The 26417-nt window shown below is 54.7% G+C and overlaps 1 protein-coding gene across 3 annotated transcripts in view; it reads left to right on the top strand.

The window, feature by feature from the left end:
• Mob2 (MOB kinase activator 2) overlaps positions 1-26417 on the top strand; it is a 62772-nt gene that overhangs the window by 31894 nt on the left and 4461 nt on the right. The window contains exons 1-3 of one of the 3 annotated variants that reach the window (XM_040283929.2): positions 16030-16212; positions 22998-23158; positions 23380-23473. In XM_040283929.2, coding sequence (XP_040139863.1) covers positions 16103-16212; positions 22998-23158; positions 23380-23473 — 365 coding nt within the window. In that variant the 5' untranslated portion in view covers positions 16030-16102. Of the gene's footprint in view, positions 1-16029; positions 16213-22997; positions 23159-23379; positions 23474-26417 lie in introns of those variants that run through there. The other 2 variants (XM_021720533.3, XM_078045307.1) reach the window with 2 other exon arrangements.

Here is a 26417-nt window from a genome sequence, read left to right as displayed (position 1 = left end):
CTGTGTCCGTCTTCTTAGCATGCTGCAGTTGGCGTTGGTCACCGCTGTGGTTGGTGCTGTGTTTATGGAGAAGTGGTCTCTTTATGGATGAGAGGCCGTTTGTTCACCTTTCACCTGTCAAAGGACTTCAGGTGGTTTCCAGCTTTCAAGGAAGGAGAGTGAAGCTGCCAGGAGCTCTCAGGGTCCAATCTGTGTGTGTGTCTCTCTCGAACTGGAGTGGACTCAATGGGGCCACGGGGGTGTGGGAACCGTTGGCATCTTGTTCTGGGGATTGAACCGGGAGTGCTCTACCACTGAGCTGTATTCCCAGGCCTTTTTATTTATTTTGAGATGGGGTCTCATTAATTTGCCAAGACTGGCCTTGAATTTTCCATCTTCCTGCCTCAGCCTCCCGAATCTCTGGGATGACAGGCGTGGCTACCACGCCCAGCCCTTAGCAACTCTGACCTGCTGTTCCATAGCACGTGAGCCTCAACTTCTCGAACCCCGGCCCTGGTGACTGTCCCTCTTGATTCTGTGTCCAGAGTGTGAGTGCTGTCACTGAAGTTTTAACTTGTGTTTCCTGATGACTGATGATGTAAGACACCTTGTCATGTGCTTCTTAGCCATTCTTCCACCTTTGGAGAAATCTCCATTAAAAAGCTTTTGCCTACTTTTATACTGGGCTTGTAATCTTAGTCTTGACTTTGGCAGTTCTTTATCTGTTGTGGATATGTCTTTTATCAGCTATGTTTTTTGCAAATTTCTTCTAATTTGTGGTTCTTCTACTTAATGGTGTCTTGAAGCACAAATGTTCTGGGCTTCAATGAAGCCCAGCTTACCAGTTTTCCTGGCAAGGGCTGTGCTTTGGTGACTTGCTCCCCTGTGTACAGGACTGAGCTCTTAGGCTTCCTGTTCCTGGGCTGAGTCTCCTCTCCCCATGTTCCCTTTCTGCCTGTCTACAACTGTTCCTAGCACTGGGCACTTTCTACTGTGGCGGGCAGGCTTGGGAGAGCTGAAGCTGGACTGTAGCGCCCACTCATCCTGAGCTTAACATTTTAGGCATCCAGTTGTTTCATGGGCTCTGCTTTGGGGTTTTCTGCATCCATGCTCTGAAACTTCCTCTTTTTACCCTCTTGGACCTTGATGCTTTAGCAATGGAAGCATGTTGAGCTGCAAGAAGCCACATTGGGGCCTCTTTCTGAATATGTGGATCTGGGGCTCACCCAGCCATTTGGAAACTGTCTGTTGTGCCAGTTTAACAAAAATGAAAGGAGAGCAGTCCAATGGAGGTTGGTCTTTGAGGCTGGCAGTAATGAGCCCTCTTCTGGGAAGGCTGTCAGTGGCCTGGACACTCGTGTGGGTGAAGAGCTGAAGTCAGGAGCACACTGGAGCACTGGAAGTGGGCCATCAGAGTGTCTCAGCTCCTCTGCTCAGCCACCCACTCATCCCCTGCATTCCCAGGATTGCTGTAGGTGCTGGGAATGCTGAGAAGGAAGCAGACTTCTGGTAGGGTGATGGGGCGGGGCCAGCAGCACACAGAAGCTCCTTTGCAGGTGGCTGTGTTGTGAAGAGAAGTGCGGAAGGCACCGGCCAGCATGTCAGCAGATCCTCCAGGCCCAGGCAGGGAGGCCTGCATGCTACCACTTGCCCAGGCCTTGGGGTCTCGGGCTGAGGAGGCAGGGAAAGAGCATTAGAAAGAACAAACAACACACAGTGGGCACAGAGAATACATTATCCCCACAAACACACACAGCTTAGCAGTGTGCTGGCCCATAAGTGTCCACACAAGGCTGAGCAGTGGAGATACTGTTCTGGGAGGCTTATTGGTGAGAAAAATTACAAATTGGGGTGGATTACGAGCTGGAGAACGCCTTACCCACTTGTTGAGGTTCCTTTCTGTTCATGCACTGTTTGTGGTGTCTCCCGCTGTGCCCCATGCTGATGATGAGGACCTTGGCGGCATTGGGGCCTGCTTGTTGTGGACCTTTCTCACCACCTCTCCGTCATGTGTACTGTGTGCTGTCAGCATCTGGAGAGTCAGGAGGAGCCACTGAGACGGTAAACAGAAGGGCACTGTGCATGTAATTCTGATGTGTAGATGTCCCATGCCTTGGCTTCTCCTAGGTGCCAGCATCATGCCAGCTGCTACCTATTTAAAATGAAAAAAAGGATTATGGCCCTGTCTCCCAGGGTCTGCAATCCAAGACCTCAGGGGTCTAGAGCCCTCCAGCTCTGGGAGTCTGTCTTGGCTAGGTCTGGAAGCACCGTTGACAGTGCCCGATTGAGCATCTGTTAGCAATAACCAGGCAGGTCGAGGGCTGTAGGTATAGGCTGCCCTGGGGCTTGCTCTTCTGTGTGCCCCTGTGCCTTCTTTGGGGGCAGGCCTTGGTCAGATGCTGGGCAGACCTCTCGTTTGCCCTGTTTGGTTCCTTTCTGGGAGTCTTTCTTGTTTTGTGTTTTGGTGGTGCTGGGGATTGAACTCAGGGTCTTGTTCATGTAAGGCAACCTCCCTACCAACTGAGCTATATCCCCAGCCCCTTTTCTGGGAGTCTTGCTGAGTCCTCTCCTGGCTCTCCTAGCTTCAGAAGCCACTTGGGACCCGGAACAACATTCACAGACATGCATGTCTGTTTCTGAAATGCATGTTTGTGTTTCTTTGAGTGAAGAAACAAGAGGAGAACAGCTTCAAAACTCAAATTAAAGTCTAGCTGCCCTCCGCCGTCTTTCAGTTGTTTTTGATGCATTTCTCCTGCCAGGCTGGGCTTGAGAGGAAGGCAGCCTGAGTGTGAGTGCCACGCTCCCCTCACTGCCAGGGGTTCTGTGCGAGGCCCACTCCCGGCTCAGGTTGGGGACCAGAGCATCTGTGGCAGACAGTCACTTGCTGCCCAGCACATGCAGGGTCCCAGGGAGCCAACTTCTTTGCTTCTCCTGGCGTGTCAGCCCATGGTCCACATAGTCATCAGACTGGAGAAGCCACTTGGTGTTGCACCTGATCCTCACACCCAGGGCATACTCATCCTGCCTGCTCTCACTGAGCTGCTGTGGGGCTGGCATGTGGTCAAGGAGCAGGGTTTGGGTCTGGCCCAGGTACTGTGCAGACAACACCCCTTGGCCCAGTGAGGGTGGACGCTCCATGGCCTGCAGGATAGGGGCCAGGAGGTGTTCTGGGGTCCCAGGTTGCTGCTGTGGTCATCCTGGACCAGTTCTCTGCTGCCTCCACCCCTCTGCACTCTCAGGCTGCCTGTGCTTCCTAACGGGAGCTGTGGGACAGAATTCACAGCGGAGTGTCCTGTTACTGCCCAGGGTCCTTCAGTGCCATCTGTTCACAGCCCCGGGGGCAACTGGATGAATAGGTACTGGGAGCCTCAGGCTGTGGAGCACCCTGTGTATAGGTGCTGTTTGGGGCCTCTGAGGCCAGGTGGGCTTCGGAAAGCTGCCTTCCCTCTGACTGGAAGGGCACAGCCCATCGTGGTGATGGCTGGCCTCCTGGGCAACTGAGAAAGGGCCATGGGGTCCTCTGGGGTTGAGCAGCAAAAGACTTTGCCCACCTCCACCTGCTGCCCTCTGGATCCTGGGTGCCCAGGTGCGCTAGGCGAACTCCTCCCTCCAGGAACGCCTGCTCCCAGCAGTGGGCGGTGCTCTTCTCCACCCAGCTGTCTGACTACTCTGACTCTTGATAACTCAGGAAGGCAGGGAGAGCTTCCCGTGCTGAGCTGGGGTCAGTGGTCACCCTGGAGTTCTTCCTGAGAGCACTCTTCCCAGCCATGCGGCCTGCGAGGAGCAGCTCCTACAGCCTGGCTAGGTGCGTTCCTCATGAGGCCAGCCTTCTACCCCTTCCAGTGCCAGCTAGGAGCTCGGGGCCTGTGGGTGCAGTACTAATTGGAATATAGGCAAGGTTAGTGGATTTGGCTGGCATGTCATTGGGGGGCACATGGGCTTTGTGTCAGTGACAGCAGGGCTCTGAAGTGGCTACTTTGACACATGGTCTGGGCTTCTTGGGTTGGGTAGCTCTGGTGTCCTGGGAGCTTGTCCAGTGGTACAGGCCACATAGAGTTGGGTGGTGGTGCTCCTGGGTGAGGGCTGCTTAGGCACCAGCCATCCTGGAAGCTGCACTGGGGCTACCTGAGGAGAGGAACCCCAAACCTGAGGAAGGAGCAGTCTGGGAGCGTCAGTCTGCTGCCTGGTGACTGAGGGGCTGCCCATCTCCAACTCTAGGAGGGCTAGGGTTGAGGTGTAGGCTTAATGCTTCCCCATGGAGGTGAGCAGGCATCACGTGTGGTGAGCATCTCCAGTGTGGTCATGAAGGCCACCTAAGTGGGGCGGTCAGGAACTTGACTCCAGCTCTGTCAGGCTCATGTCTAAGTATCTGCAGATCCAGCTGCCTATCTGTCCACCACCCCAAACTGCTGTCCTACCTTCTAGTACCTTTCCTGCCCCCTGGCCTATGTGATCTCAGATCTCCTAATAAGTCCTGCCAGGGGCTTCCCATGTTCTTGGATGTGGTCCAGACCTCACCTGGCCCTGCCCACACCACTCTCCAGGTGGACCAGGCTCTCTAGGTTCCTCCTGTGTTCCATACCCCCCTTCTAGCTGTGCACAGAGCCCACCTCTTCCCAGCCTGAGCCCACCCCTCAGGGCTCTCCGGCCCCCAGTCCTGCCTCGCCTTCCTCTTCCCACAGCCTGAAGTGGTTGACATCACCGTTGAGCCCTGGCATTACCAGTCCTAGGTTGTGGTTGTGGTGGGCTCTCAGTGAGGAGAGGGCACAGAGGGTGGAGGGCCGAGTGGCCCCCGCATGGCATTCCACTGCAGCCACGCGAGGCTCCCAGGGCAGACCAGGCGTGGAGTGGCTCTGGCCCGGTGCCCAACTCAAGCTGTGGGGAGCCCTGGCAGCCATATGCTCTTCTTGGTACACTGGTACACTCAGGGTGCCAGGGGCTGCTGGTGGTCCCACCTGTGGGGCACCCTTGGCCTGGCCACGCTAGTGCTGTCTGTGGCAGGTGCCTGTCTGGGAATGTGTCAGTGGCTTTCCAAGTTAAAGGCCTGTAAAGCCTGAGGCTGTGCCTGGTCAGTGCAAGGCTATCACTCCCCCCCCCCCCAGTGGCTAGCAGGTCACTCCTTAGATTGGGGGTCTGCAGGACCCTGGGAGGCTCCTTCAGTAGATGGGAACTGACCCTGGGCCTGATAGGCAGGCCTTCCCCTCTGGGAGTGCCCCCATTCATGGTATTGGGGGCTAGAGGAAAGTGGGGCTATGGACTGGGCCTTCCTTGCCTAGGGCTGAATGGGCCCCAGTTGGCCTGGCTGTGTGCAGCCTGTGTCTTGCTGGGCCTGAGGACAGCCCGGCAGCAGAGCCCTAGAGCCTGTTTTCCAATTGGTTCCATCACAAAGGCATGTTCATGTCTCTCCCCCTGGCCTGCTTCTCTTCTTCAACAAGCACCTCTTTGGTGCCACTATGGGGTGAAACACAACACGTGGCACCAGTCCTGGCAGTGAAGTCCGAGAAAGCTGCCAAGGCAGGCCCAAGGCCCTCCCTCCTGGGGCTCTCGGTGCAGCAGGGCAGCCTTGTAGCAGGTGAGATCCCGCTTTACAGACCTTCCCCTGTCCCTGTGTCTTGCTGCAGCCATGGGAGCCATGCCCAGTCCCAAGGGGACCAGAGGTGTGTGCTTCTGAAGGTCAACTTTCCCCACATGCCAGAATGGCCACTCAGAGTGTGGTCTGCATGGGAAGTTTGAGCCCCTGGTGAGCCCGTGGCAGTAGGTCCACAGAGGTCACTGCTTGGAGGAAGGCCTGCCCTCCCCTGTGTTCCTGGTCTTGGCCAACCTGTAATTAGAGTCTGCAGCTCCTGGCTTGACCATCTCGGCCTCGGAGGCACCTATGGCACTGCCCTACGTGCCATTAGGGAACCAAAGGGACAGAATATGGGATTGGTTCAGGCCCTGTAGGACTGGGGAAGATGTTGAAAGTGGGAAGACAGGTTTTGGTTCACTTGATTGTGGTTTGACTTTCTCATCACCCACCCATAACTTTGTGCTTAAAGGGCTAATTTCTGGCCTTGATACTAATTTCCTGTTTTGAGTGCTGGGAGTACCATGGGCATGAGAGCCCTTCCTAGAGCTCTCCATCCTAACAGGACAACATGCCAGTCTGTGGAGTGGAGGGTGAAGGGCAGGATGGGGTGGAGGTCCCCTGGGGGATTGCTTCTGAGCCAGAGACCTGCAGGACTGAGCCACAGGTTGTGGGATATTACAGAGGTAGGGACCTAAAGGGCAGTTGAGGCCACTGATAGGACTTGAGCTTATTCTCTGCAAGATCTGGGGGCCATGGAGGATTCTGAGCAGAAGGATGGGATTGATTAAGTGCAAGGATCATGCCCACAACCCTGAAGAGAGGAAGGAGGGGAACCTTCCTACTGCACTGATGACTGAGAGCTCACAGGTGCCTGGCTCAGGGACATGGGGGAGAGATTGATCCTGGTGTGCTTTGTTGACCGTACCATCAGGGTCCCTCAATTGTTGGGATGTGGAGCCCATGAAAGGCACCAGGGAGGACTCCTGAGCAACTGGGAGGACAGAGCAGGTCTCTGGTCTGGAGGGGATGGCCACATGTGAGCAGCCAGTGGATACCTCGCAGGGCATCATGGGGGTCACGTAGGGGCTCAGTGAGGAGGGCCTATGGAATGGCTTTTCTTTTAAATCTCCACTGGGTTTCCTTGATATTCAGCGAACATCCCATGTGGACCTCCAGGGTGTCCTGGTCTTCCAGGTGGCTCTGCTCTCCTTAGCAGCTCTCTACGCTGCAGGTGGTACTTGGCTGAAGACTTGGTGGGTTCTTGGCAGCTCACTCTCAGGAGAAGAGAAGGCCCTGAGACCTCTAGCACTGTGCCCTCCCCAGACCTCCAGTTTGTCTCCCAGCTCGGGCACACTGGACTCCATGGGGTATCCCTGCTGTGCAGGCTCCATCAGGCAGGAGATGGGGTACAGGGGACACCGTGTGGTTCCTTTTTGTGGGGGCCATTGTCCCTTGTTGTCTGATGTTCATCAAGGGTCTTGAGGACCGTCATTTCACATTTTACCCACTGGAATGGAGTGCTGTTTCAGGTGGAAGATTAATCCTGGTCCCTGTGGCTCCAATGGCCGCAAATGGGCCACTCTTTTTTTTTTTTTTTGAGAGAAAGAGAGAGAGAATATCTTTTTTATAGATGGACACAACACAATGCCTTTATTTTTATGTGGTGCTGAGAATCGAACCCGGGTCCCGCCCTGCTAGGCCAGCGCTCTACCGCTGAGCCATGATCCCAGCCCCAGTGGCCACTCTTTTGTTCCATTGAAAGGTGTGTTCACTCCATAACTGCTCGATTCACTAAGCTGTTCTTGTCACTCACTTGGTTTGGAATCTGCCTCCATCCCTGTCCCACCCAAGTTCTAGTCACACCTGGCCCTTTAGCCCTGAGACGGCAAGGCCAGGTACCTTGCAGGTGGGGTGCCACAGATATTACTCGCCTTCTGTGACATGTGAACGTGGGCTGGGGCCTCCTCGGACCAGTTTCCCTTTACTCCCTCCGAGGTAATCCCATGTAGAGGTGTTGGAGTCCTTGCTGTGCAGCTGCACCCAGTTTTGTGCCCACAGACCATGCTGCTGGAGCTACTGGGCCAGGCTGGCTCCTTTGTTGCTCCTCGAGCAGGCCTGCACCACTGCCTAGGAGCAAGACTCAAGCCAGAGCTGTCCTTTCCAGGCCCCGCTGATGCCAGGTGGGAGGGAGGCGGGGACCCACACAGGCTGGGTGGAGACACACAGCTTGACCTCGGGATCTTTACAGTTGATCACATCCTTCTTGCCTGGAGGTTACACGTGATTCTGTAGGCATTGCCACAGTCATCGGCAGTCATGATCTAGACTTTCTCTTAAAAATGGACGGGAGGTGCGGCGAACTCTCACTTCAAGTGCTCTGTTGGCCCTCCTGCCAGATCTTCAGACCATTTGCATTCTTATCTTCCTGGGTGCCAGGGAAGTGGAACCTGCTCCTTGTCACCTGAGTGCCCCTCATGCCCCAGGCTTCACACCCAGCAAGAGCTCCTGGGAGAGGGAAGAAGGGAAGCTTCCCGAGAACATTGACAGCTTTCTGAGGGCTCGCTGGACAGTAGGCAGGGAGCTGGTCAGGCTGGCTTGGACTTGCTGTTGTAGCTTGTTATTCCACTCAAGGTCAGGTATGCCCAGCCTTCCTGGACACCAGCTGCTGCGTGCTAAGCAACACAGAGAAAGCCTGTCCTCTGTGGACAGAAAGCTGTGGTGTGCTCGTGAGGGCTGTCTGGGCCAGCTGCCCTTTGCATGGGTTTTGGTCCTGCTGTTCCTAGCTGCCTGGTTTCCAGGGGGTAGGGGAAGAAGAGTCACTAGGGGTTTCTACAGAGGGTCATGGGTGCTGTGGTGGTCACCATCACCCCTCCTCCTGGAGTCTGGTTGGCCATAGACACCCGGGCCTCTGCAGAGAATGGATACTGTTACTGGTTGGTGGCTGTGTCCCCAAAACCAGGCATGGGACTGGGAGCCACCCAGGGCAAGCTGTGTGCACACTCAGGAGAGTGGTAGCCCTGAGGTGCTGTGCCACAGCCATCATTGGGAATAGGCCATGTCTGCACTGCGGCCCCGTCATAGTGCTCACCTGGCTGCCTCTGGGTGCCCCACGCGTCTGCCTTGGGGTGGGACTCTGAGTCACCCAGCTTTGGTAGCTCTGGCTATTAAGGGAAATTGCCACTGAGGATGAGCCAGGAGAGGGTGGTCAGGGAGGCCTCTCTGAAGGGGCTCTTGCTGAGTGTTCCCTCCATGGGGGCAGGTGATGGTGTGTGCCATTTTCGGGGCATGCCTAGCACCTTTGCTGGTTCTCCCCACCCACGTTGTTTTGAAATTTGAGATTCTAGTTGTGCCTGGCTTCCTTGGTACGCATCTCCACTTGTGTGTGGAGGCAGAGGTGCTTTTCCTCGCTGAAGTGGCACTTCCTGATGGACCTGGGGTATCCAACACGGTCCACATGTCTGCAGTTTCCTGACTCTTGCAGTGTGTTCAGACAAGGTTCATGCACTGCAGCCGGTTGATGGGCTTTGGGAATCTGTTTTTTAGCGTTACATTTTCAAGTAATTATAAACTCACAAGAACTTGCATCAGCCCAGAGAACCCAGCACCTCCTCAGCTAGCCCCCTGAGGTCCCAGCATCGTGCCAACTGGAGTGGAGTATCGGACTAGCAGGTGAGGTTGGCATGGTGGTGTTGGCCAGGCTGCGGGCTTTGTCCCTTGCAGTCTCAGTCCACAGTCTCTGCCCTGCTCTTGTCTTTTCTGCATTTGCTTTGTGGGAAGACCAGCTTGCCTTGCCTGTGGGAACCCAGCCTGTCCCTGCTGGTGGGTGCCCGGATCTGATGCATCGTTGATGTCCAGGTTCTTTTCTGGAGGCAGGGCAGCTCCCTGGGTGATGGTGTCCTCCCAGCAGGAGTATGTGAACATCTGGTGACTTCTGTGGCATTTACAGCTTCTGTTGTCCTCTGCCTGAAACCTTTCTCATTATTCTCATTAGGCCACTGGTGCCATCACTAAGGCTGACCCCTGGCTGTGATACCTATAAGCTCCAACCCTGATCACCTTCCAGAGGCTGTACCTGCTATGCCATTACACCTGGGCTTTGGGCTTCAGCGTAGGAAATCAGGGGTCAGGGCCAATGTCATTCTGTGGCAGTAGTTTCTCAAGCAAAGCACGCCAAGGCCTCTGGAAAGTGTGGTTTCCTCTGCCTAGTTGAGTGGTCTGTTTGTCAAAGGTCTAAATAAAATACAAAAATGGGCTGGGGATGTGGCTCAGTAGTTAAGCATCTCTGGATTCAATCCTTGGTTACACCCTGCCGAGGCGCCCCCCCCCCCCCCCCCCCCGCTGCCCAAAAGAATTTTTTTCCCAAGAGTTGGTATTCATGGAGACTGGACTCCACTGTCCAGTGGTTTGACAGTATGGGTTACTGGCGTTTGATGTGTGGCTTTTCAAGCCTGCTCTCTCCCCTTCCTTTATGTAGACTTCTAGTTTTTAAACGCTTGGCATTGAGGACAAAGGATGACAGTCACAGGTTGCAAGCCTTGCTCTGTGATTCTCGTGACTGGGTTCTCCTGCAACCATGCCTGGGAGATACAGGTGTCCCTTCACCCCCAAAGCCTCTGAGAACCTTCAGCTTGGCCTGGGGTCTTCCTGCCCTGCTCTCTGGAGGGGTGGCCTGTGCTGGAGGCCCTGCTCTTGCTGCTGGTGCCTCCAGTCCACATGATGTCTGTGGGGTTGAGCCATGGAGTGTGCTGTCCAAGTGGTGGTCACCCTGTGAAGTATCACAGCCTGTCCAGCCATCCCCGGCCTCAGACTTCTGGGGTGCTTTATTTCTGGTGCTGTGTGGTTAGTGCTGTGAGTCTCTGTAGATGGATGTTTCCTTTCTCTGGTAGGTGCTTAGCCTTGGAGTCTCTGGTTTGCAGAGGCATGTTTAACTTTAAAAGAGGCTTCCAGCTAGATCCCAAAATAGTCGTGCCATGTCCTGCTCCTGCCAGCACTGTGTGAGCGCTGTGGTTGCTCTGCCTCTCGCTGAGGTCAGGTATTCCAGGTCTGTTTGGCTCCTGCTGTCCTGTAAGCCTCCAGTGGCATCTCATGGCGGGGGAGGGGAACTTGCGTTTCCCCAATACCCAACTGCAGAGCACTCCAACTCTGCCAGTGTCTTTGTAAGTGTCTTTTTGATCTTTTGTCCTTGAAATTGGGCTTTTTATCATTGAGTTGTGGACTGCTTTACGTAGTCTAGATAGAACTTGTTAGATACATACCATTTGTGGCTTGCCCGTGAGTGTTTTTAAGTGTTGGAGTAAGGCTGTTTATTTGCTTATTTATTTGTGGTGCTGGGGGTAGAGCACAGGCCTCGGCATGCTGGTCAAGGGCTCTCCCCTGACCTATATCCCAGCTCTTGCCTATTCATTTTTTAATGGTGATTTGAATAGAAATGTGTGTGTGTAAATCTTAGTGAAGTGTACCCCACCCATGTTTTCTTTGTGGTCAGTGCTGTTGAAACTCCACAAGACTTCACCCACTCTGAGCTGCAACACGGGCTCCGGCCCGTGTGTGTGTGTAAGGCAGGGCTGGAGGGTGTTGGTTAGGCCTGGTGGTACTCAGTTTTCTCAGCACTCTTATTAAAAAAAGACACTTTCTCTTCCGATGGAGTGATTCCACCCTCTGTTAGAGTCCAGTTCAGCACACAAGTGTGATCTGTTCTGAAGCGATATTCTGCTAATCCATCTGTGTTGGTGTCAGTAGCACAGGGTTTTTGATGTGATAGTCGTAGATGGGTCTTAAAATGGGTGTGAGACCTTCTGTGTGGCTTCCCTTTGCTAGAATTGTTGATTACTCTGGGTCCATTTACATTTCCATGTGTACTGCAGAATCCTGTTAATTTCTAAAAAATTTAAAATAAATTGTGTTGGATTTTGGTAGGGTTGTGCTGAGTCTGTTGGATTAGGAAAATTGACATCTTAACAATATTGAGTCTTCCAATCTGTGACAATGGTATTTTTGTTTATTACTTAGGTCTTTAATTTCTGTGTTGCTTTGTACTTTCAATGAGAGCTTTGTACAGTTTTTGTTGAAATTGCTCTTATATTAGAAAGTTCAGTTGTAAATAAGAATCTTGTAAGCTTTCTTCTGTTTGCTGCTGCTAGGAGCCCCTGGCCTGGCTTCCTGTGGGTTAGCTAAATGTCCTGGGCAGCTCCAGCAGGTGCATGTGCAAGGGGGCAGGAGCCTTGCCTGACCCAAGGGAGTTCCCGCCTTTCAGCCGGGCCTTTGGTGTCTGCTTGGAGTTTTTGTGGGTGCCCTTTGTCAGTGGAGAGCATTCCCTCCTGTTCCTGGCTTGCCAGAGGTTGACGCTGAGTATTTTGCCACGCAGTCCTTCTGCACCTTGTTCTATTTATTTTTGATAGAACTGGGATGATCCTGTTTTGTTTTCTCTTCCATTACTGTGGTGAGTCACACAGGCTGACTCCAGACGTGGCCCAGCTCGTGCCACAGCGTGGTTCTGGTGTGTTGGCAGTGAGCTTGTGGGTGTCCTGTGGTGGGGTCTGCACCTCTGTCCTGAAGCTGCTGCTCTGCAGCTGTCTTGCGATACCTGCCTTTGCCCAGAGGTCATGCTGGTCCTCTCCTTCCTGAGAGCGTGTGTCCCTTCCTGATGCACTTGGCAGGCTTTGTTCGGCAGACCCTACACCTGGCTTCTTCACTCCAGGAAGCTTTTTAGCCTAAGGTTGGCCCTTCTACTCCTTCGCATGTGGTCTGGTTACTCAGCCTGTGAGGGGCCTCTCTGCATCCCACTTCCTGTCAGCCTCTGATTACCTGTGGTGCCTGTTACCCTCTTACTGCCTGTAGGGCCCTAGTCCTGTCCCCTTGAACATCTGATGTGGGAGTTCATGTTGGGTCCCAGCCCTCCCTCTTGCTCCACTTCTCTCGCTGGGACATTGGCTTTGCAGCGGTCAGGGCTGACTTTGAATGTAATTCTTCATCATTGCTTTGAGGATTTCTACCCTTTGTTTCCTCTCACTTACTTTGTATTTGATGTGCATATTTTCCTCAGCAGTGGCTGCTGCTGCTATTTATTTTTTGAACTGAGAACTGAACTCAGGACTTCTCACATGCCAGACAAGTGCTCTACCACTAAGTTAAATTCCCCAGCCCTTTTAAATTTTATTTTGAAATAGTTCTTACTAAGTTGCCGAGGCTGGCCTTGAACTTGCCATCCTCCTGCCTCAGCCTCCTGAGTTGCTGGGTGACAGGTGACCACAACACCGTACTTACTTTAGCTTCTCATGGTGGCCATGTTGGTCATTAGTTTTAAGCCTGTACTTCAAATATAAACTGGAATATCTCCTACACACTGGAACAGCTGACCTCTCTTGTGCCTGTGGGCACTTGCTGCCTCCACAGTTCTCAAGCCCACCTCTTGTTTTACACCATCATTGGAAAGCATGTGGCTCTCCCAGATAGCTCTTCCTGGGGTGGGGGTGGGGGTAGGGTTGAAATGACCCTTGCAGTGATGGGCCCGAGCTGGGGACGTCAAGGTGAACCTCTGGCTTAACACACAGTAGATGCAGGTATTCACTCAGAGGGAGGTTCAGCAGTAGGTGTGTGTACACACATGTGTACACACACACACACACACACACACACACACACACACACACGGCTACATGCTGTGGTGAGAGTGCCTGGAAACCACACCCCAGCGCAACTCACACACCATGATGGGATCTCAGTTTTTAATATTCTGCAGTAAAGGAACCAGGACTCCTTCAAGAAGGGGCTGATGTCAGGGCTGGGGCAGGGAGCATCCAGGATGAGCCTGAGCTTCCTGTACTGCCAGAGGGTGAGGAAGGGCCCACACCACACTCACAGTCTGGGGCTCGGGGACCCGCTGGAGAGCTCCCGGGCCTTGCATCCCAGTGAGTGCAAGACCAACACCTGTGCCTCCACCTGCAGCCAGTTTCTATGTGGGGAGAACTCCAAGGGAGTCAGCCGTGAGGTGTGACTCCCACCCTTACCTGTGGCTCTCCAGTGCCACCTCCTTCCCAGAAGGGGAAAGTCGCTTTACAATGGAAACCTAACAGACTGACCTCAGCCAGGTCAGGGGCAGCGTCTCAGTGCTGAGAAGTGTTGACAGTGGGGACCCTGCATGGGGGTAACGAGAAGGGCACTTTTTCTCTGGGGTTCTCCCCAAAACCACAGCCTCAGTCTAGCTCTGAGAAAATGCCAGGCAAATTCAACTCAGAGGTTCCCCGTGGTGCCCTTGACCAGTCCTCCTCAAAACTGCTCAGGTCATCAATAAAAAATAAACTCTCATAACTAAGAGGAGCCTCAGGAGGCAGGACCACATGTCAGGTGGGTCCTGGGACAGAAAAGGGTCCAGAGGGAAATGGAGGGAATGTGAGTCAGCTGTGGGCTTAGCTAGTAACAATGTCTCAACATTGACTTTAGCTAGTAACAATGTATCCATGTTGACTTTCTTCATTTTAAAAAATGCACAATGGCGGTATAAGGGGTTACCTGGAGGTTCTGTCCTCTATCTTTACAAATTTTCTGCAAATCTAAATCTGTTCTGAAACTATAAGCTCATTACAAATAAAATACTTGCACATATGCAAGCTCATGGCTCTGTGTGTCCTGCCCTACCCGTGTTAATCCAGCCTGCTCTTGTCCACCCTGATCTGTGCTCTCTGCTTCCAACATGCTCCTTGGCTGGCTTTGCCTTGAGGGTGCTGGGACTACACCTTTTCTAGGGGGAAAGGCCAGACCACACCAGTGCCTGCGCAGCCCCGCCTGGCCAAGTGTTCTCATCTTCTCGTCTGGGCCCTCTGGTTATCCAGTTTTTAGTCTTCTGGTTGCCCCAACTTGGGTGGGCATAGCTCCTGCTCTCTGCACTGCAAGGAAGAAACAGGGACCCTCTGGCAGCACCTGTGCACCCTGGCTGCTGCTCTCAGGAGCTGCCGTGGCATTCCTGAGACTCACTGGGCTGTACCTTGCACTTTGGGGTCCCATGCCCCTCGCCCTGTGTTGTCTGTAGTCTGTAGCTTGGCTTTGGATGGATGTCCCTCACCCATGCCTTGTGTCTCCCCCTCTCACCATCACCCTCATGGCAGCTTCTGCTGTTCACCAGCCAGTGTGCCTCAGTCACCCTCCCAACCTGAGCCCGCCTCAGGCAGTCTTATGTCCTCCCTCCTCCACGTAGACTTTGCTCTCTGCCAGCTCCAAGTCCATATCATGCTCCTCCTGGTCTCCCATCTTCCAGCCCCTTTTGCCATATGTGTGTGTCCCCCTGTTGCCTGTCTACTGTCCCCTCACAGCTACTGGTGCTGCCTTGGCAAACAGACTGGCACAAGTGTGGCTCCACAGGACCCAGGGTGCCCACACTAGGACAGAGGGAGCACTCCTCAGTGGATGGTGCATAGCTCTGTGCCCTCCCAGGTGCTTTTGTTGCTGCTGGTGGCCTGGCTGGGAGAGTGGAACCGTGGCCTGGGAACAGCTGCCACGTGATGGAGAAGGGAGCCAGCCCGGGAAGTCCTCCTCGCGGTTCCTGCAGAGTGCGAGGCTGGGTCTGCGTGTGGCCCTGCACTTGCTCTGGTAGAAATGCAGGACCACTGGATCAGAGCCCTCCTGGCTGTTGGGTGTGAGCCTGCCTCCCTCACCTCCCTCTGCTGCTTCCCAGGTGGCTCTGCATGCCTTCAGCCTGACACCACCTGCCATCTGCCCCAGAGGGGCTCTGCCCATTGGGAGGCTGGGGCAGGGTGTCGGGGTTCACCAGGTGGAGCTCCTGTGAGCTCCTGTGGGCCATACTGTTGCTGCCTGGGGCCCAGTCTGAGAATGAGTGGGAGAGTTGTTCCTGGGGTGTGATTTTCAGCACTTGGCTGTTTCTATATGCAGACTAGCCGTAAAGAAGGCCCTGGCCACACAATTTCTCAAGCCTTGGTAGGAAAGCATCCTGGACATTTTTGTAGATTCTAGCCCTTGGTGGTGGTGGTCATGGCTGACCATCCATTGTTGCAGGAGTAGCCCCTGCCCAGAGCCAGGTCAGTGCCCTCCAGACACCTCAGGAGCCAGTCTGTCTGACCCAGAGACCCTTGCCCTAGCACCCACCATACCTAGAGTGAGGGTCTCATGTTCACTCTGCAGATGCCTGTCTGTCCCTGGCTTGAGTCTTGCTGAACCAAGCCAAGAAACCAGCAGGAGGGTCCCCACCTGCGTGCTGGTTTCTTGGCTTGGCTCAGTGGGCAGTGGGGAGGCTAGGGCTGCATCAACCTTAGGTAGCATTGGAGGGCCCTTACTGTGACTGGGTACTGCCCTGTCCCCTCCTCTGGCCTTGCTTGGCTCCGCCTTGCCAGCCAGCTCTGCATACTTTGAAAAGGCAATTCAGGCCCTCCCTGTTTCCCATTTGGCTAGCCCTGGCAGCCTTTTACTCTGTTGAGGGAACAACTGTTTGTTTCTGCAGGCCTCCTCATTGGCCCAGAGCGAGGGCGGAGGGCACTTCCGAGGGAGGGAGCCTGGAGCAACAGGCCTGGGCCCTATTTTTCCTCCCAGCTCCGGCTCTCCTTCATCATGCTCAGAGATCACTGCAGTCTCCCCACAGACCGAGCTCTGCTCAGCCAGCCCCCCAAAACTGGACTCCGCTGCAAAATGGTACTTCAGGCAGTCAGCAGAGTGCTCAGGTAATCGCCTTCCCACAGAGGTCCATCTGGGGCCGCTGGCCTGGCCTCAGCTGCCTCCAGGCAAAGCAGCTGCGAGCCCCTGTGCTGTCCCAAAGGTGGGATGGCCAAGGACCAGAGCAGCCTACCCAGTAAGGTTCCCCTTAACTGCCTGTGCTTCCTGCTGCCCTGCAGGTAGCCGGAGGGATCTTGCCCTAGTGCCCGCCATACTGGCTCAGTCTCTCAGGGCTTATGGCATCTGACTCCTGCCTGGTCCCCTCCAGATGTTTCTGGACAGCAGGTGCCTCTCACCACCAGCAGGTGTGTCTAGCCTGTTGTTGCTTCCAGTGACTGGGCCCTGGGCAGGGACTTCGGCTGTCTGAAGCAGAAGTGACCCCACAGCCTGTCCTTGAGTGTCCTGGTCCAGAGAAGTGATATGGGGCACCCCGGGAGTCTGGTGGGAAGTTGGCTACTGAAGGAGTTATTGCCAGAAGTGTTGTTTCTGACATTTTTCTGACCTCCGACCAGCCTGGTGTGTGGGTGTACATGTGTATTAGTTAGTGTATGAGTGTGTTGGTGTGAGTTCCGCACCTGGCTGCAGGTTCTAGGATGTGTCAGGTTTCCTTCCCAGGTTTGCCTGTTGTCTCAATAGGTCATCGTTTAAAATGAAAGCAGACGCCTTTTGATTCCAGGGTGGGTTTCATTGTAACCAGTGAAACAGGGCTCAGGGCCCCGGTGAGGCTCTGAGGGGACTGTGCCTGCTGGTGGTGTCTATCAGGTGGTAGCGAGAGTTCTCAGCACGTGGCTCCTGTGTCCAGCTGTCTGCAGGCACCGCTGACTCTTTTCTTGGCCTCAACCTGACCACCTGTCCATCATTGCAGGGAGGGCTTCACAGTGGGAGTAAGTGGAAGGCAGAGAGTGAGCTGTCTGATTTTAATGTGAAAATGTGAGGTTTTGGAAATGTTTGGGCAAGTTGGTGACATAGCTAGTTCCAATCTGGATTAGTGGCTGACATCAGTGGCATTTGGAAGACTGCACACGGATGTCCACAGGTGTATAGTGGGAGCAGATGCTAGGTGAGAGCCAGGGAAGATGGAGCCGCTTCATCTTCCTCATAGCCACCTGGGAAGTCATGGCAGAGGGGACTTCACTGGGGGAAGTCTCCTTGAAAGGGGGCGACTTAGCCAGGCCCTACCCAGGAGCCTCCTTAATAGGCAGGGGTGTGGCAGTGCTGTGCACTTGAGCACTGTGGCTTCGTGGGCCACAGGGGGCACCTGACTCTCCCGGACACATTGGCTGAGGTATCTGGGCATTTCCAGTGGATGGGTCTCTTTCTGTGTCCAGACCTAATAGGCTACTAGAAGCGCACCTGCCTGGGGTACCAGCCTGCCTGCTGGAAGAGAGCTCATGGTCCCTTTTGCAGGTGCAGGTGCAGGGAGGAATTGGATGGGCCAGGAGGACCTCTGAGGCAGTGGTGGGGGGTGTTGGGCCTGCAGCAATAATGTTCAGGTGTGGGGGGGCACCTCCTGGTTAGAAACATAGTTTACAGACCCCACTGAGACCCGGGGAAGCTGGGTAGAGAATGGGCACCCTTCCCCTGGGTGTCTGTTGGGCTATCAGGAGGAGCCTGAGAGTGGTTGGCTCCTTACAGGAGGGATGGTCTACCTGGCCTGATGGTAGGGAAGGCCACCTCAGGGCCTCACCTTGCACTTGTCTGTGGGGAGTGCAAGACTCTGAGATGGCACACACTATGCCCTCCTCTTGTCATCCTCTGGCAGTAGTGTTTCTTGGACTGAGCTCCAGAACTTGCACTCCCCAACCTTCTGCACCCACCTCTGCCCCCACAACATTGAGCTGTGTGGGTCGGGACAAGCAGCAGGTTTGGTAAGGCAAGCACCCTTCCCACTTTCCCTCCAGCTGCTAGAGCCCACCCCTGCCCAGTTCCTGCTTTTTTTTTTTTTTTTTTTTTTTAAAATATCCAGTTCCGGTGGGAGAGGAGACAGGTTCGCTAGTGCTATTTATTATTTTTTTTTTAAGAGAGAGTGAGAGAGGAGAGAGAGAGAGAGAATTTTTAATATTTATTTTTTAGTTCTCGGCGGACACAACATCTTTGTTGGTATGTGGTGCTGAGGATCGAACCCGGGCCGCAGGCATGCCAGGCGAGCGCGCTACCGCTTGAGCCACATCCCCAGCCCCCAGTTCCTGCTTTTTTGAAGTACCCCGTAAGGGACCTGCTTGACCTGATCTCTGCGATCCCTAGGCCTCCAACCTCCTGGGTTGCTGCCACCCCCTCGGGGCCTCCACCCTCTCGGGTTCCCACACCCACTCCCTAGATCCACCCGTGCTTATCTCTCAGAGAACCTTAATGTCCCAACACTGTGCCGTCAGAGGCTGAGGAAGACCGAGTGTGGTGCTCAGAATGGGGACTTACGTTGAGTCTGCAGGTGGCCCAGCTCCAGGCCAGAGGGGGAGTTTCAGACTAGCACTTTGGGCACCATGCTGCTCCAGCACCCACCCGTGCCCCATGCCACTCCAGCTGCACTGGCTCTGTGCCTGGCCCCTGCCTGTCACACAGACGCCGTGAAGATTCGTTTTGTTGTTAGAACCTGCCAGCTCCTGCTGCTCCTTGGCCAGTGGGTGTGCCAGTGAGGGTGCCCCATAGTGGCAGCAGTACATGCCAGGTGCAGGAAGGCTGGGCGTACAGCACGGGCGAGTGGCTGGCAAGAATTGGGGTGATGTTTGTTGGGGTCTTAGAGGACCAGGAGAGGTTGCTGTGTGGGCTGGTGCTGCAGGTGGGGCGTCCAGACCCTGGTGTCGTGGAGGACAAGCAGTGATGAAGGCAGGTGTGTGGGAAGCAGGAAGAAGGTGACTCTGGCAGGGCTGGGGCATATTTAAAGAGGGTGGCACCTGACCAGAGGGCCCAACCTCAGCCCACCGCGGAGTGGGAGAGTCTCCTATCTGCCAAGACCACCCAGGAGAACAGAGGCTCTGGGCAGAGCACCCAGGACTAGGTCAGAGGAACCTGGCTAACCCCAGGGAAGGAAGGCAGGTTGGGCCTGGGCATGCTTGACTGTCCTGTGGAGGCCCCGCCATCCGTACTTGCAGATTCCTTCCTCAGGCTGAGTCTGGGCCCTATGTGTCCCCTTGGTCCTGTCCTATGGAACCAAGTGAGCCCTGTGATGAGGATCTAGAGAAGCTTGGGCTGGCAGGAGAGTTGTGTACTGGGCTCTGGGCATCTCTGGCCGGTCTTGGGTAATGGGGACCATGAAACTGAGAAGAGCTTCAGACGTGGTATTGCACTGGCCTGTTTGGTCTGGAAGGGCAGGTTCCAGTGGAAGTAAGCCAGTGCCAGTGCCCAGCACAGGCCTGCCTGCTGCTCTCCAGCCACAGCCCACAGCCTCTGTGGCCCCTCACAGGTGGCCAGGTCCTTCAGGCAGGCACTGCCCTTGCCTGAGCCCTCTGAGAACCCAGGTAGAGGCTGGCCTTGGTTCTGGGGCCTGTCCCAGCCTTTGTAACAGCGTGAGGTGTGAGCACAGGATGTTGTCCATAGGGCAGCCTCCCCGAGGGGTCCCCAGAGGGACATCTGAAGCCCTGAAACCTTGAAGCCCTGGTTCCTTCTGCCTAGTCGCCCATCCCACTCCCTACAGCTCACAGGGGACAGTTCTTAAGCCACAAAACAAGGAGATTGGTGGCAGCCTGGCCCCACTGCAGCCCACCTGGCCTTGCAGTTGTGGTCCCCTGATGGGAGCTGGGCTCAGCATGTGTCACTGGCCCAAGTGGGACTAGCCTGCAGAGCAAGGTGTGTAGGAGATGAAGGTCATTTGGTGACAGTGCGGGCTGGCCCCTGGGTCCTGCAGAGAATCCACCCTGCTGGCATGAGGCTGGGCTCACGTGCCCAGCATTGTACTCTAGGCTGGTTTCAGCTTTTTGATTGCTGCATGAACTCAGCTCATGCTGGTGGTCAAAGAGCGGGGATCAAAGAGTTATTGGGGATAGGGAGTGGAAGTGTCCTGAGGATCTCTGCAGAGCACCTCCTGGACTTGTCCTGGTCAGCAGCTCCGGGAAGGACTGGAAGCTGACTGTGTCAGGGCAGAGCTGTGGGGCCCAGAAGCTCTTGCCAGGAACTTTGAGGTGGCCTCACTGTGTGTAGTGCATTCACACTTGTGCCTCAGCCCAGCAGACCCCTGAGTGCACTCTCAGAGCTTGCTGTGTGTCAGGAGCCCCAGGGCCCCGTCCTGTCCCCTGCCTGGCTCTGGCCACTCCCAGCTCTGCCCTGGAGGCCAAGCTCAGTTGCCTTTTAAGGCGAAGATCTGCCGTGAGAAGCCAAAAGGAAAACATTTCCCTGGCATTCAGGGAACATTTTTCTTTCCTCTTTCTCTTAAGTAAACCATCAGCAATATTTCAAAATACAAGGGAAAAAAATAGGACCTGGTCAGAGAGTTACAAAGACCTTTCACCTCCCATGTGGCCTCCCAGGACCACATGCCCTGCTTGGTCGGAATGCTGTGTCCTCGGGATGGGCGGGAAGGCAGGTGCCCAGCCCGTGCCCGGCCTGACTTCTGTGCTACATCTCTTCGTGAACAGCTAGGGGCAGCAGCTGGCTGTCTACCTCAGGAGAAGCCAGGGTCAGGTTGGTGCCTTCTTTCCTTTCAGGGGCACCAGCAACCCAGAGAGGCATGCTAGGGACGGAGGCCAGGACCACCTTCACCACCCTGCCACTCCATGGTGGTCACGTATTAGCACACTGTTCTTCCCCCAGGGCAGCCCAGGGCTCCCCGCACCCCCACCCCACCCCACCCCACCCCATGGAGCAGGTGGTTCTTCCAAAGAGGCACCTTCTGGGACCAGCCCCTTCTGGCAGGGTCTGCACCTCCCCTTACTTCTCTGGCCTACTTTGGCCCCTGATCAGCACCTGTGCTCCTTGCAGCAGGTGGCGTCACTGGGGGAAGGGCAAACTGGGTGCTTACCCTTATCCCTTCATCTCTTCAATGGAGCCTCGGCACCTCCCTTTTTTTGGTCACAAGACTTCATGACAAAATTAACTAACGCTGTTTTTTCACAATCCTGTGTACCATTGAAGAATTCAGTTGTTCAGATGAGAACCTGAGGCCAGGCTGGAGGGGTTCCCTGCAGGCTCTCAGGCTTCGCTCCCAGGAGCCCCACTGGGAGCCTTAAGATGTCAGAGAGCCTCATGCAGATACTGCCAGCAGTTACAGCCTGGTCCCTTGCTGCCACCACCGAGGTCCTTGGAGGCCACTGGGAACCACTCCTGCCTGCCATGGCTTGATGTTAGGCGGCGCCTGCTCAGAAGGCCTTATCTCCTCGATGCAGGGCGAGGCTGGTGGGCCAGCTGGAGCATCTGCAGGGCCCTTCAGCAGCCACCTTGGGGAGAGCAGTATGGAAGCTTCAAGTAAAAGCTCTTTGCTCCGAGTCACATTTTTGCCCAGGCCGACTTTGCCACATGACAGAGAGAGACTCTATCAGAGGAGTCTCCTGGCTGGCCTTAGAGGCTGAGAACTTGGGCCAGGTGTTCCCAGCCAATAGGGCACTCTGGGAGGAGCACCCCATCTCAGTGCTTCTTAGAAGCTTGTGGGTGGAAAAGCCTCTCGTGTGCAGGCTCAGTGCTGCCACAGCGTTTACTGGAGCAGCTGGTCTGGAGGAGGTGACCATCTGCAGGACCTGAGCATGCTCTGCATGGTGGCTTAGATGCTGAAGTTTACTTAGTTCAAATGAAAGCAAGATACTTTTAAGATATATTTATTCATTTAAAAATAGCCATAGGATATGGCTCAGTGGTAGAGCACTCACCTAGCACATGTGAGGCCCTGGGTTTGATCCTCAGCACTGCATAAAGATAAATAAATACAGGTATTGTATCCATCTACAACTGAAAAAAAATATTTTAAAAAATTAAAATGGCCATAACAAGCCTACTGTGTGTTAACATAGCAGCACATTTTCATTAAGAAAAAAAAAAAATCTTTTTCATGGGAGAAGCTTAGGAGTCTCTGGGGGTCCTGGAGAGGCCGGGCTCCCACACCACCTCTATCTTACCTTGACCTGTGGACACCGTACATGTGCCTCTCCGGGGACTTGGTGCAGGTTGCAGGTGGGAGTGTCCTAGCTGGGCACACCAGAGACACTAAGGTTAGAGAGGCTGTCTCCTGTGCATGCTGTCCAGCAGCCACCTGGAGATTGTGACTGGAAGGAATGACAATGCTGACACTGTCTGTCCAAGCCCATTTTGCGCTCTTGGGGTGCCCAGCAGCAGGGTTTCTATTACATAGGGTAAGGTTGCCCTACCCCTGAGGCATGTACCCTCTGAAATCTCAAAATGAGTACACAGTGAGACTCAGTGTGGCTACAGGGGGACACAGGCTCAGTGAGTGTGGTCCCAGGGGACACAGGTATAGTGAGGTTGACTGTAGAGGGACACAGATACCCCAAGGGTGCACAGTGAGGCTGCACAGGATAGTGTAGGGTTGTGGTCACAGCCCCAGAAAGGCAACCAGTGCTCACGTGGCTACCACTTGCCTGCCCTGGGCTCTAGTCTCCAACCAATCAGAGGTCTGGTGCCCCTGTAAGCCAGGCCAGAGCTCCCTGAGGATGGGGGCCAGGGCAGGTACATGTAGGACACTTCCCACCTGTAGTCATGGCCTCCAATCCTGCCGGCTCTGGCAGAGGGTTGGGTCCCTCTGCAGGTAGGTTTAGGTGTTGGCAGCCTCCCCACTGCCTGTGTCTGCATGAGGCCCTGGTGGTCTGGTCCAGGGGGGCATGCGGTGACCACACTGCCCTCTTTCTGTTGGCAGGAAGTCTAAAGCAAAGCCCAACGGCAAGAAGCCTGCCGCAGAGGAGAAGAAGGTGTACCTGGAGCCAGAGCACACCAAGTCTAGAATCACCGACTTCGCCTTCAAGGAGCTTGTGGTGCTGCCCCGGGAGATCGACCTCAATGAGTGGCTGGCCAGCAACAGTGCGTGCAGGCCAGTGGGGAGGGCCACAGTGGTGGGGAGGGCATCTCCTCTCCCGCTCCATGGGCATCCTGGAGTGTGCCCAAGCAGGTCTCAGCAGTCCACCTGCTGGGGAGGCTGTGGGAGGGTGGGGCCCTGCACAGCCTGAGCTCCCTGGCTGAGCCATGCACACATGAGCTGGAAGCAGGGGCGTGTTCTCACCCGTCCTTTCCATCTCTTCCAGCAACGACATTTTTCCACCACATCAACCTGCAGTATAGCACAATCTCGGAGTTCTGCACAGGAGAGACGTGTCAGACAATGGCCGTGTGTAACACGTGAGTGATGGCCTGGCACAGCCCCTCCCGGGGGCACAGGGTGGGTGTTGCTGCCTTTTCACCCAGGCTCCTGGCTTCTCAGACTTGATCCACAACCTGGAGCCTTTGCAGAGTCTCAGGCTGAGCCTTCTTCCACACCATCCTGTCCCTAAGGAGCCTCTGGCCTGGACTTGAGGGGCCCTGTTGGAGCACAGGAGGTGCCCGCAGCTACTGAGGCTAACAGGCAGGGAGAGTTTGAAAGGGATCACCCAGATATGGCTCCCTGGGGCTGTGGAGACTGCGAGGGCTCCTCCTCAGAGCTTTCCGTGTCCTGAGACGGGCGCCAGGGCTGGAGTGAGCAGGCTGGGTTGGTTGGGCCTGGGACACCCTCTTGGTGGCTTTCAGACAGCCCCATGCTGGCTGCCCTTTTCTGCCCTCTTCGGGAAGCACGTATGTGTTCAGCTCCACAGCAGGCGGATGTCCCTGAGGCCCTCGCCTGCACGGGGTGCTTTGCTGGGGTAGGAGTGGCCAGAGCCAGAAGGCCCCTCTGCAGGCTTCAGCTTGGGGCTGGTGCAGTGAAGAGGTTCAGGGTCTTGTTCTGTTTTGTTGTGTTCTTTTTAGACATACATGACAGGAGAGTGTGTGTTCTGACACGGAGACATGGAGTGTGACTTATTCTAATTCGGATCCCATTCCTGTGGTTGTATGTGATGTGGAGTTTCTCTGGTCGTGTACTCGTATATGAGCACAGGAAAGTGATGGCCAGTTCATTCTACTATCTTTCCTATTCCCATTCCCCCTTCCCTTCATTTACTTGTCTAATCCCACGAACTTCTATCTGCCCCCTTACTGTGGGTTAGCACAAATATCAGAGTATCCAAATATCAGAGAGAACATTTGGCCTTTGGATTTTTGGGATTGGCATATTTCACTTAGAATGATAATCTCCAGTTCCACCCATTTACTGGCAAATGCCATGATTCATTCTTCTTTATGGCTGAGTAGTATTCCGTCGTGTATAAATACCACAGTTTCTTTACCCATTCATCTGTTGAAGGGCACCTAGGTTGGTTCCGTAGCTTAGCTCTTGTGAATTGGCTGATTTAAAGTCCTTTGGGCACATTCTGAGGAGTGGTATAGCCAAGTCAAGTAGTGGTTCTAATGTCTCCTGGTCATCAGGATGCTGCAGCTCAGGACAGGTGCCGACACACGTGAGCGTGTGTGCATGCACGCCATCCTGAAAGTCCTCCTGCCTAAGGATACAGCTTTCTAGGCTCCTGTCACAGGAAGTAGTCCCTATCAAAGCTGAGCTCTCTCTTGGGAACCCACCAGAAGCCTCTGCATGGCAGGTGGTAGGTGTTCCCAGGCCTCAGCTTGCTGGGCCTGCTTACGTGGCACTGGTGGGTGTAGGCAGCATACGGCTCTCCACCCCGTTTGCCCAGGAGAGTCAGGTGTTGCAGCTGGCGTCACTTGGGGAAGATGGCACAGCTCCACACAGTCTGCTGAGAGTGGGCTTGGCACAGGTGGGGCAGAGCTGGCCTCTGAGGGACCATCCCCGTGACAGAACCTGACAGCCATGAAGGCAGCACTTGAAAGTGTGTGTCCAGCCAGGCGGTGCCCTAGGTGCCCTGGTGCCCTGTGCAGGCTAACTCAGCACCTCCCAGCTTCTCTGCACCCTCATACCCTTTGTATGGGATTTGATTTTATCAAGCCTCTTGAAAGCATGTAGGGTTTAGTGTTGGGTTGACCGGCATCTAGGCCTGCATTCCACCATGTCCAGTGTGCCTTGGAAAGCCAGGGCAGCCGAAGCTCTCCTCCCTGTTCTTTTTTTTTTTTTTTTTTAATTTTTTAAAATATCTTTACTTATTTTTATGTGGTGCTGAGGATTGAACCCAGTGCCTCACATGTGCAAAGCAGGTGCTCTACCGCTGAGCTACAGTCCTAGTCCCTCCTCCCTGTTCTGTGTGAAACCTCCTCTATGGGTTTGTTGTTTATTAATTAATGTTCCTGCAATCCCTTCCTACGGACGTTTTAAGACCAAGGAATGGAAACTTAAAAGGAAAAGGGAGGTTGGTCAAGGATCCACAGAGCCCCTTGCTGTCCTCTAGGCCAGCAGTTATGCTTGGGTCATGGGAGGGCCTAGGCCAGGTTGGGGCAGCTCATTATCCTATTGGCACCTGTCCCACAAAAGGCTTGTTGGGATCCAAGGGGCAGGAGAGAAAGTGGACTTACCATGTGCAGAGGTCATGACTCAGGTTCCCACAGACAGACCTCTGGCTTCAAGGAGCAGGGTGAGCCCCACAGGACTGACCTGTGAAGCAGTGTGCTGGCCCAGAGGAGAGGATGGTGCAGTGCCATGGGCCTGGGGAGCTGGGTGGGGGGGCTCCATACATCACCAGTGTGAAGGGGAGAAGGGCCACCCTGAAGTCCACATCCCTGACACGCCCTGTGGGAACAAAAGCAGAGTGGGAAGGAAGCATGGGCACATGGTGGCCGCACACTTGCCTGATGAGGTCTCTCCGTCTGGCTGCTGTGACGGATGCTCAAACGGACAGCTTCTGAACACACAGATGTTTGTTCTTCACAGCTTTGGGGCCGGAATTCCAGGTCAAGGGACAGAGATCTGGCATATGGTGAGGGCATCTTGGTTCATAGGTGGTACCTTTTTGTGAGGTGCTCTGGGCCTTTTATTTTATAAGAGCACAGGTCCCCTTGCAGGGGCCTGATCTCCTCCCAGAGGCCCATCTCCTAACACTGTTAGGTTGGGGTGAGGCTTCAGCACGTTTGGGGGACACACACATTCAGACTACAGCATCACTGTGTCTGTCTGGTGCTGGGGATTGAACCAAGGGTACTCTCCCATGGAGCCTTGTCCCCAGTGGTTTTTATTTCTTGTTTTGAGACAGGGTTTCACTGAAGTTGCTGAGGGCCTAAGTCACTGAGACTGGCTCAGAACTTGCGCTCC

The sequence above is a fragment of the Ictidomys tridecemlineatus genome, chromosome 4 (assembly GCF_052094955.1).
Source record: "Ictidomys tridecemlineatus isolate mIctTri1 chromosome 4, mIctTri1.hap1, whole genome shotgun sequence".
Classification (NCBI taxonomy): Eukaryota; Metazoa; Chordata; class Mammalia; order Rodentia; family Sciuridae; genus Ictidomys; species Ictidomys tridecemlineatus.
This window is presented reverse-complemented; position numbering and strand designations above follow the sequence as displayed.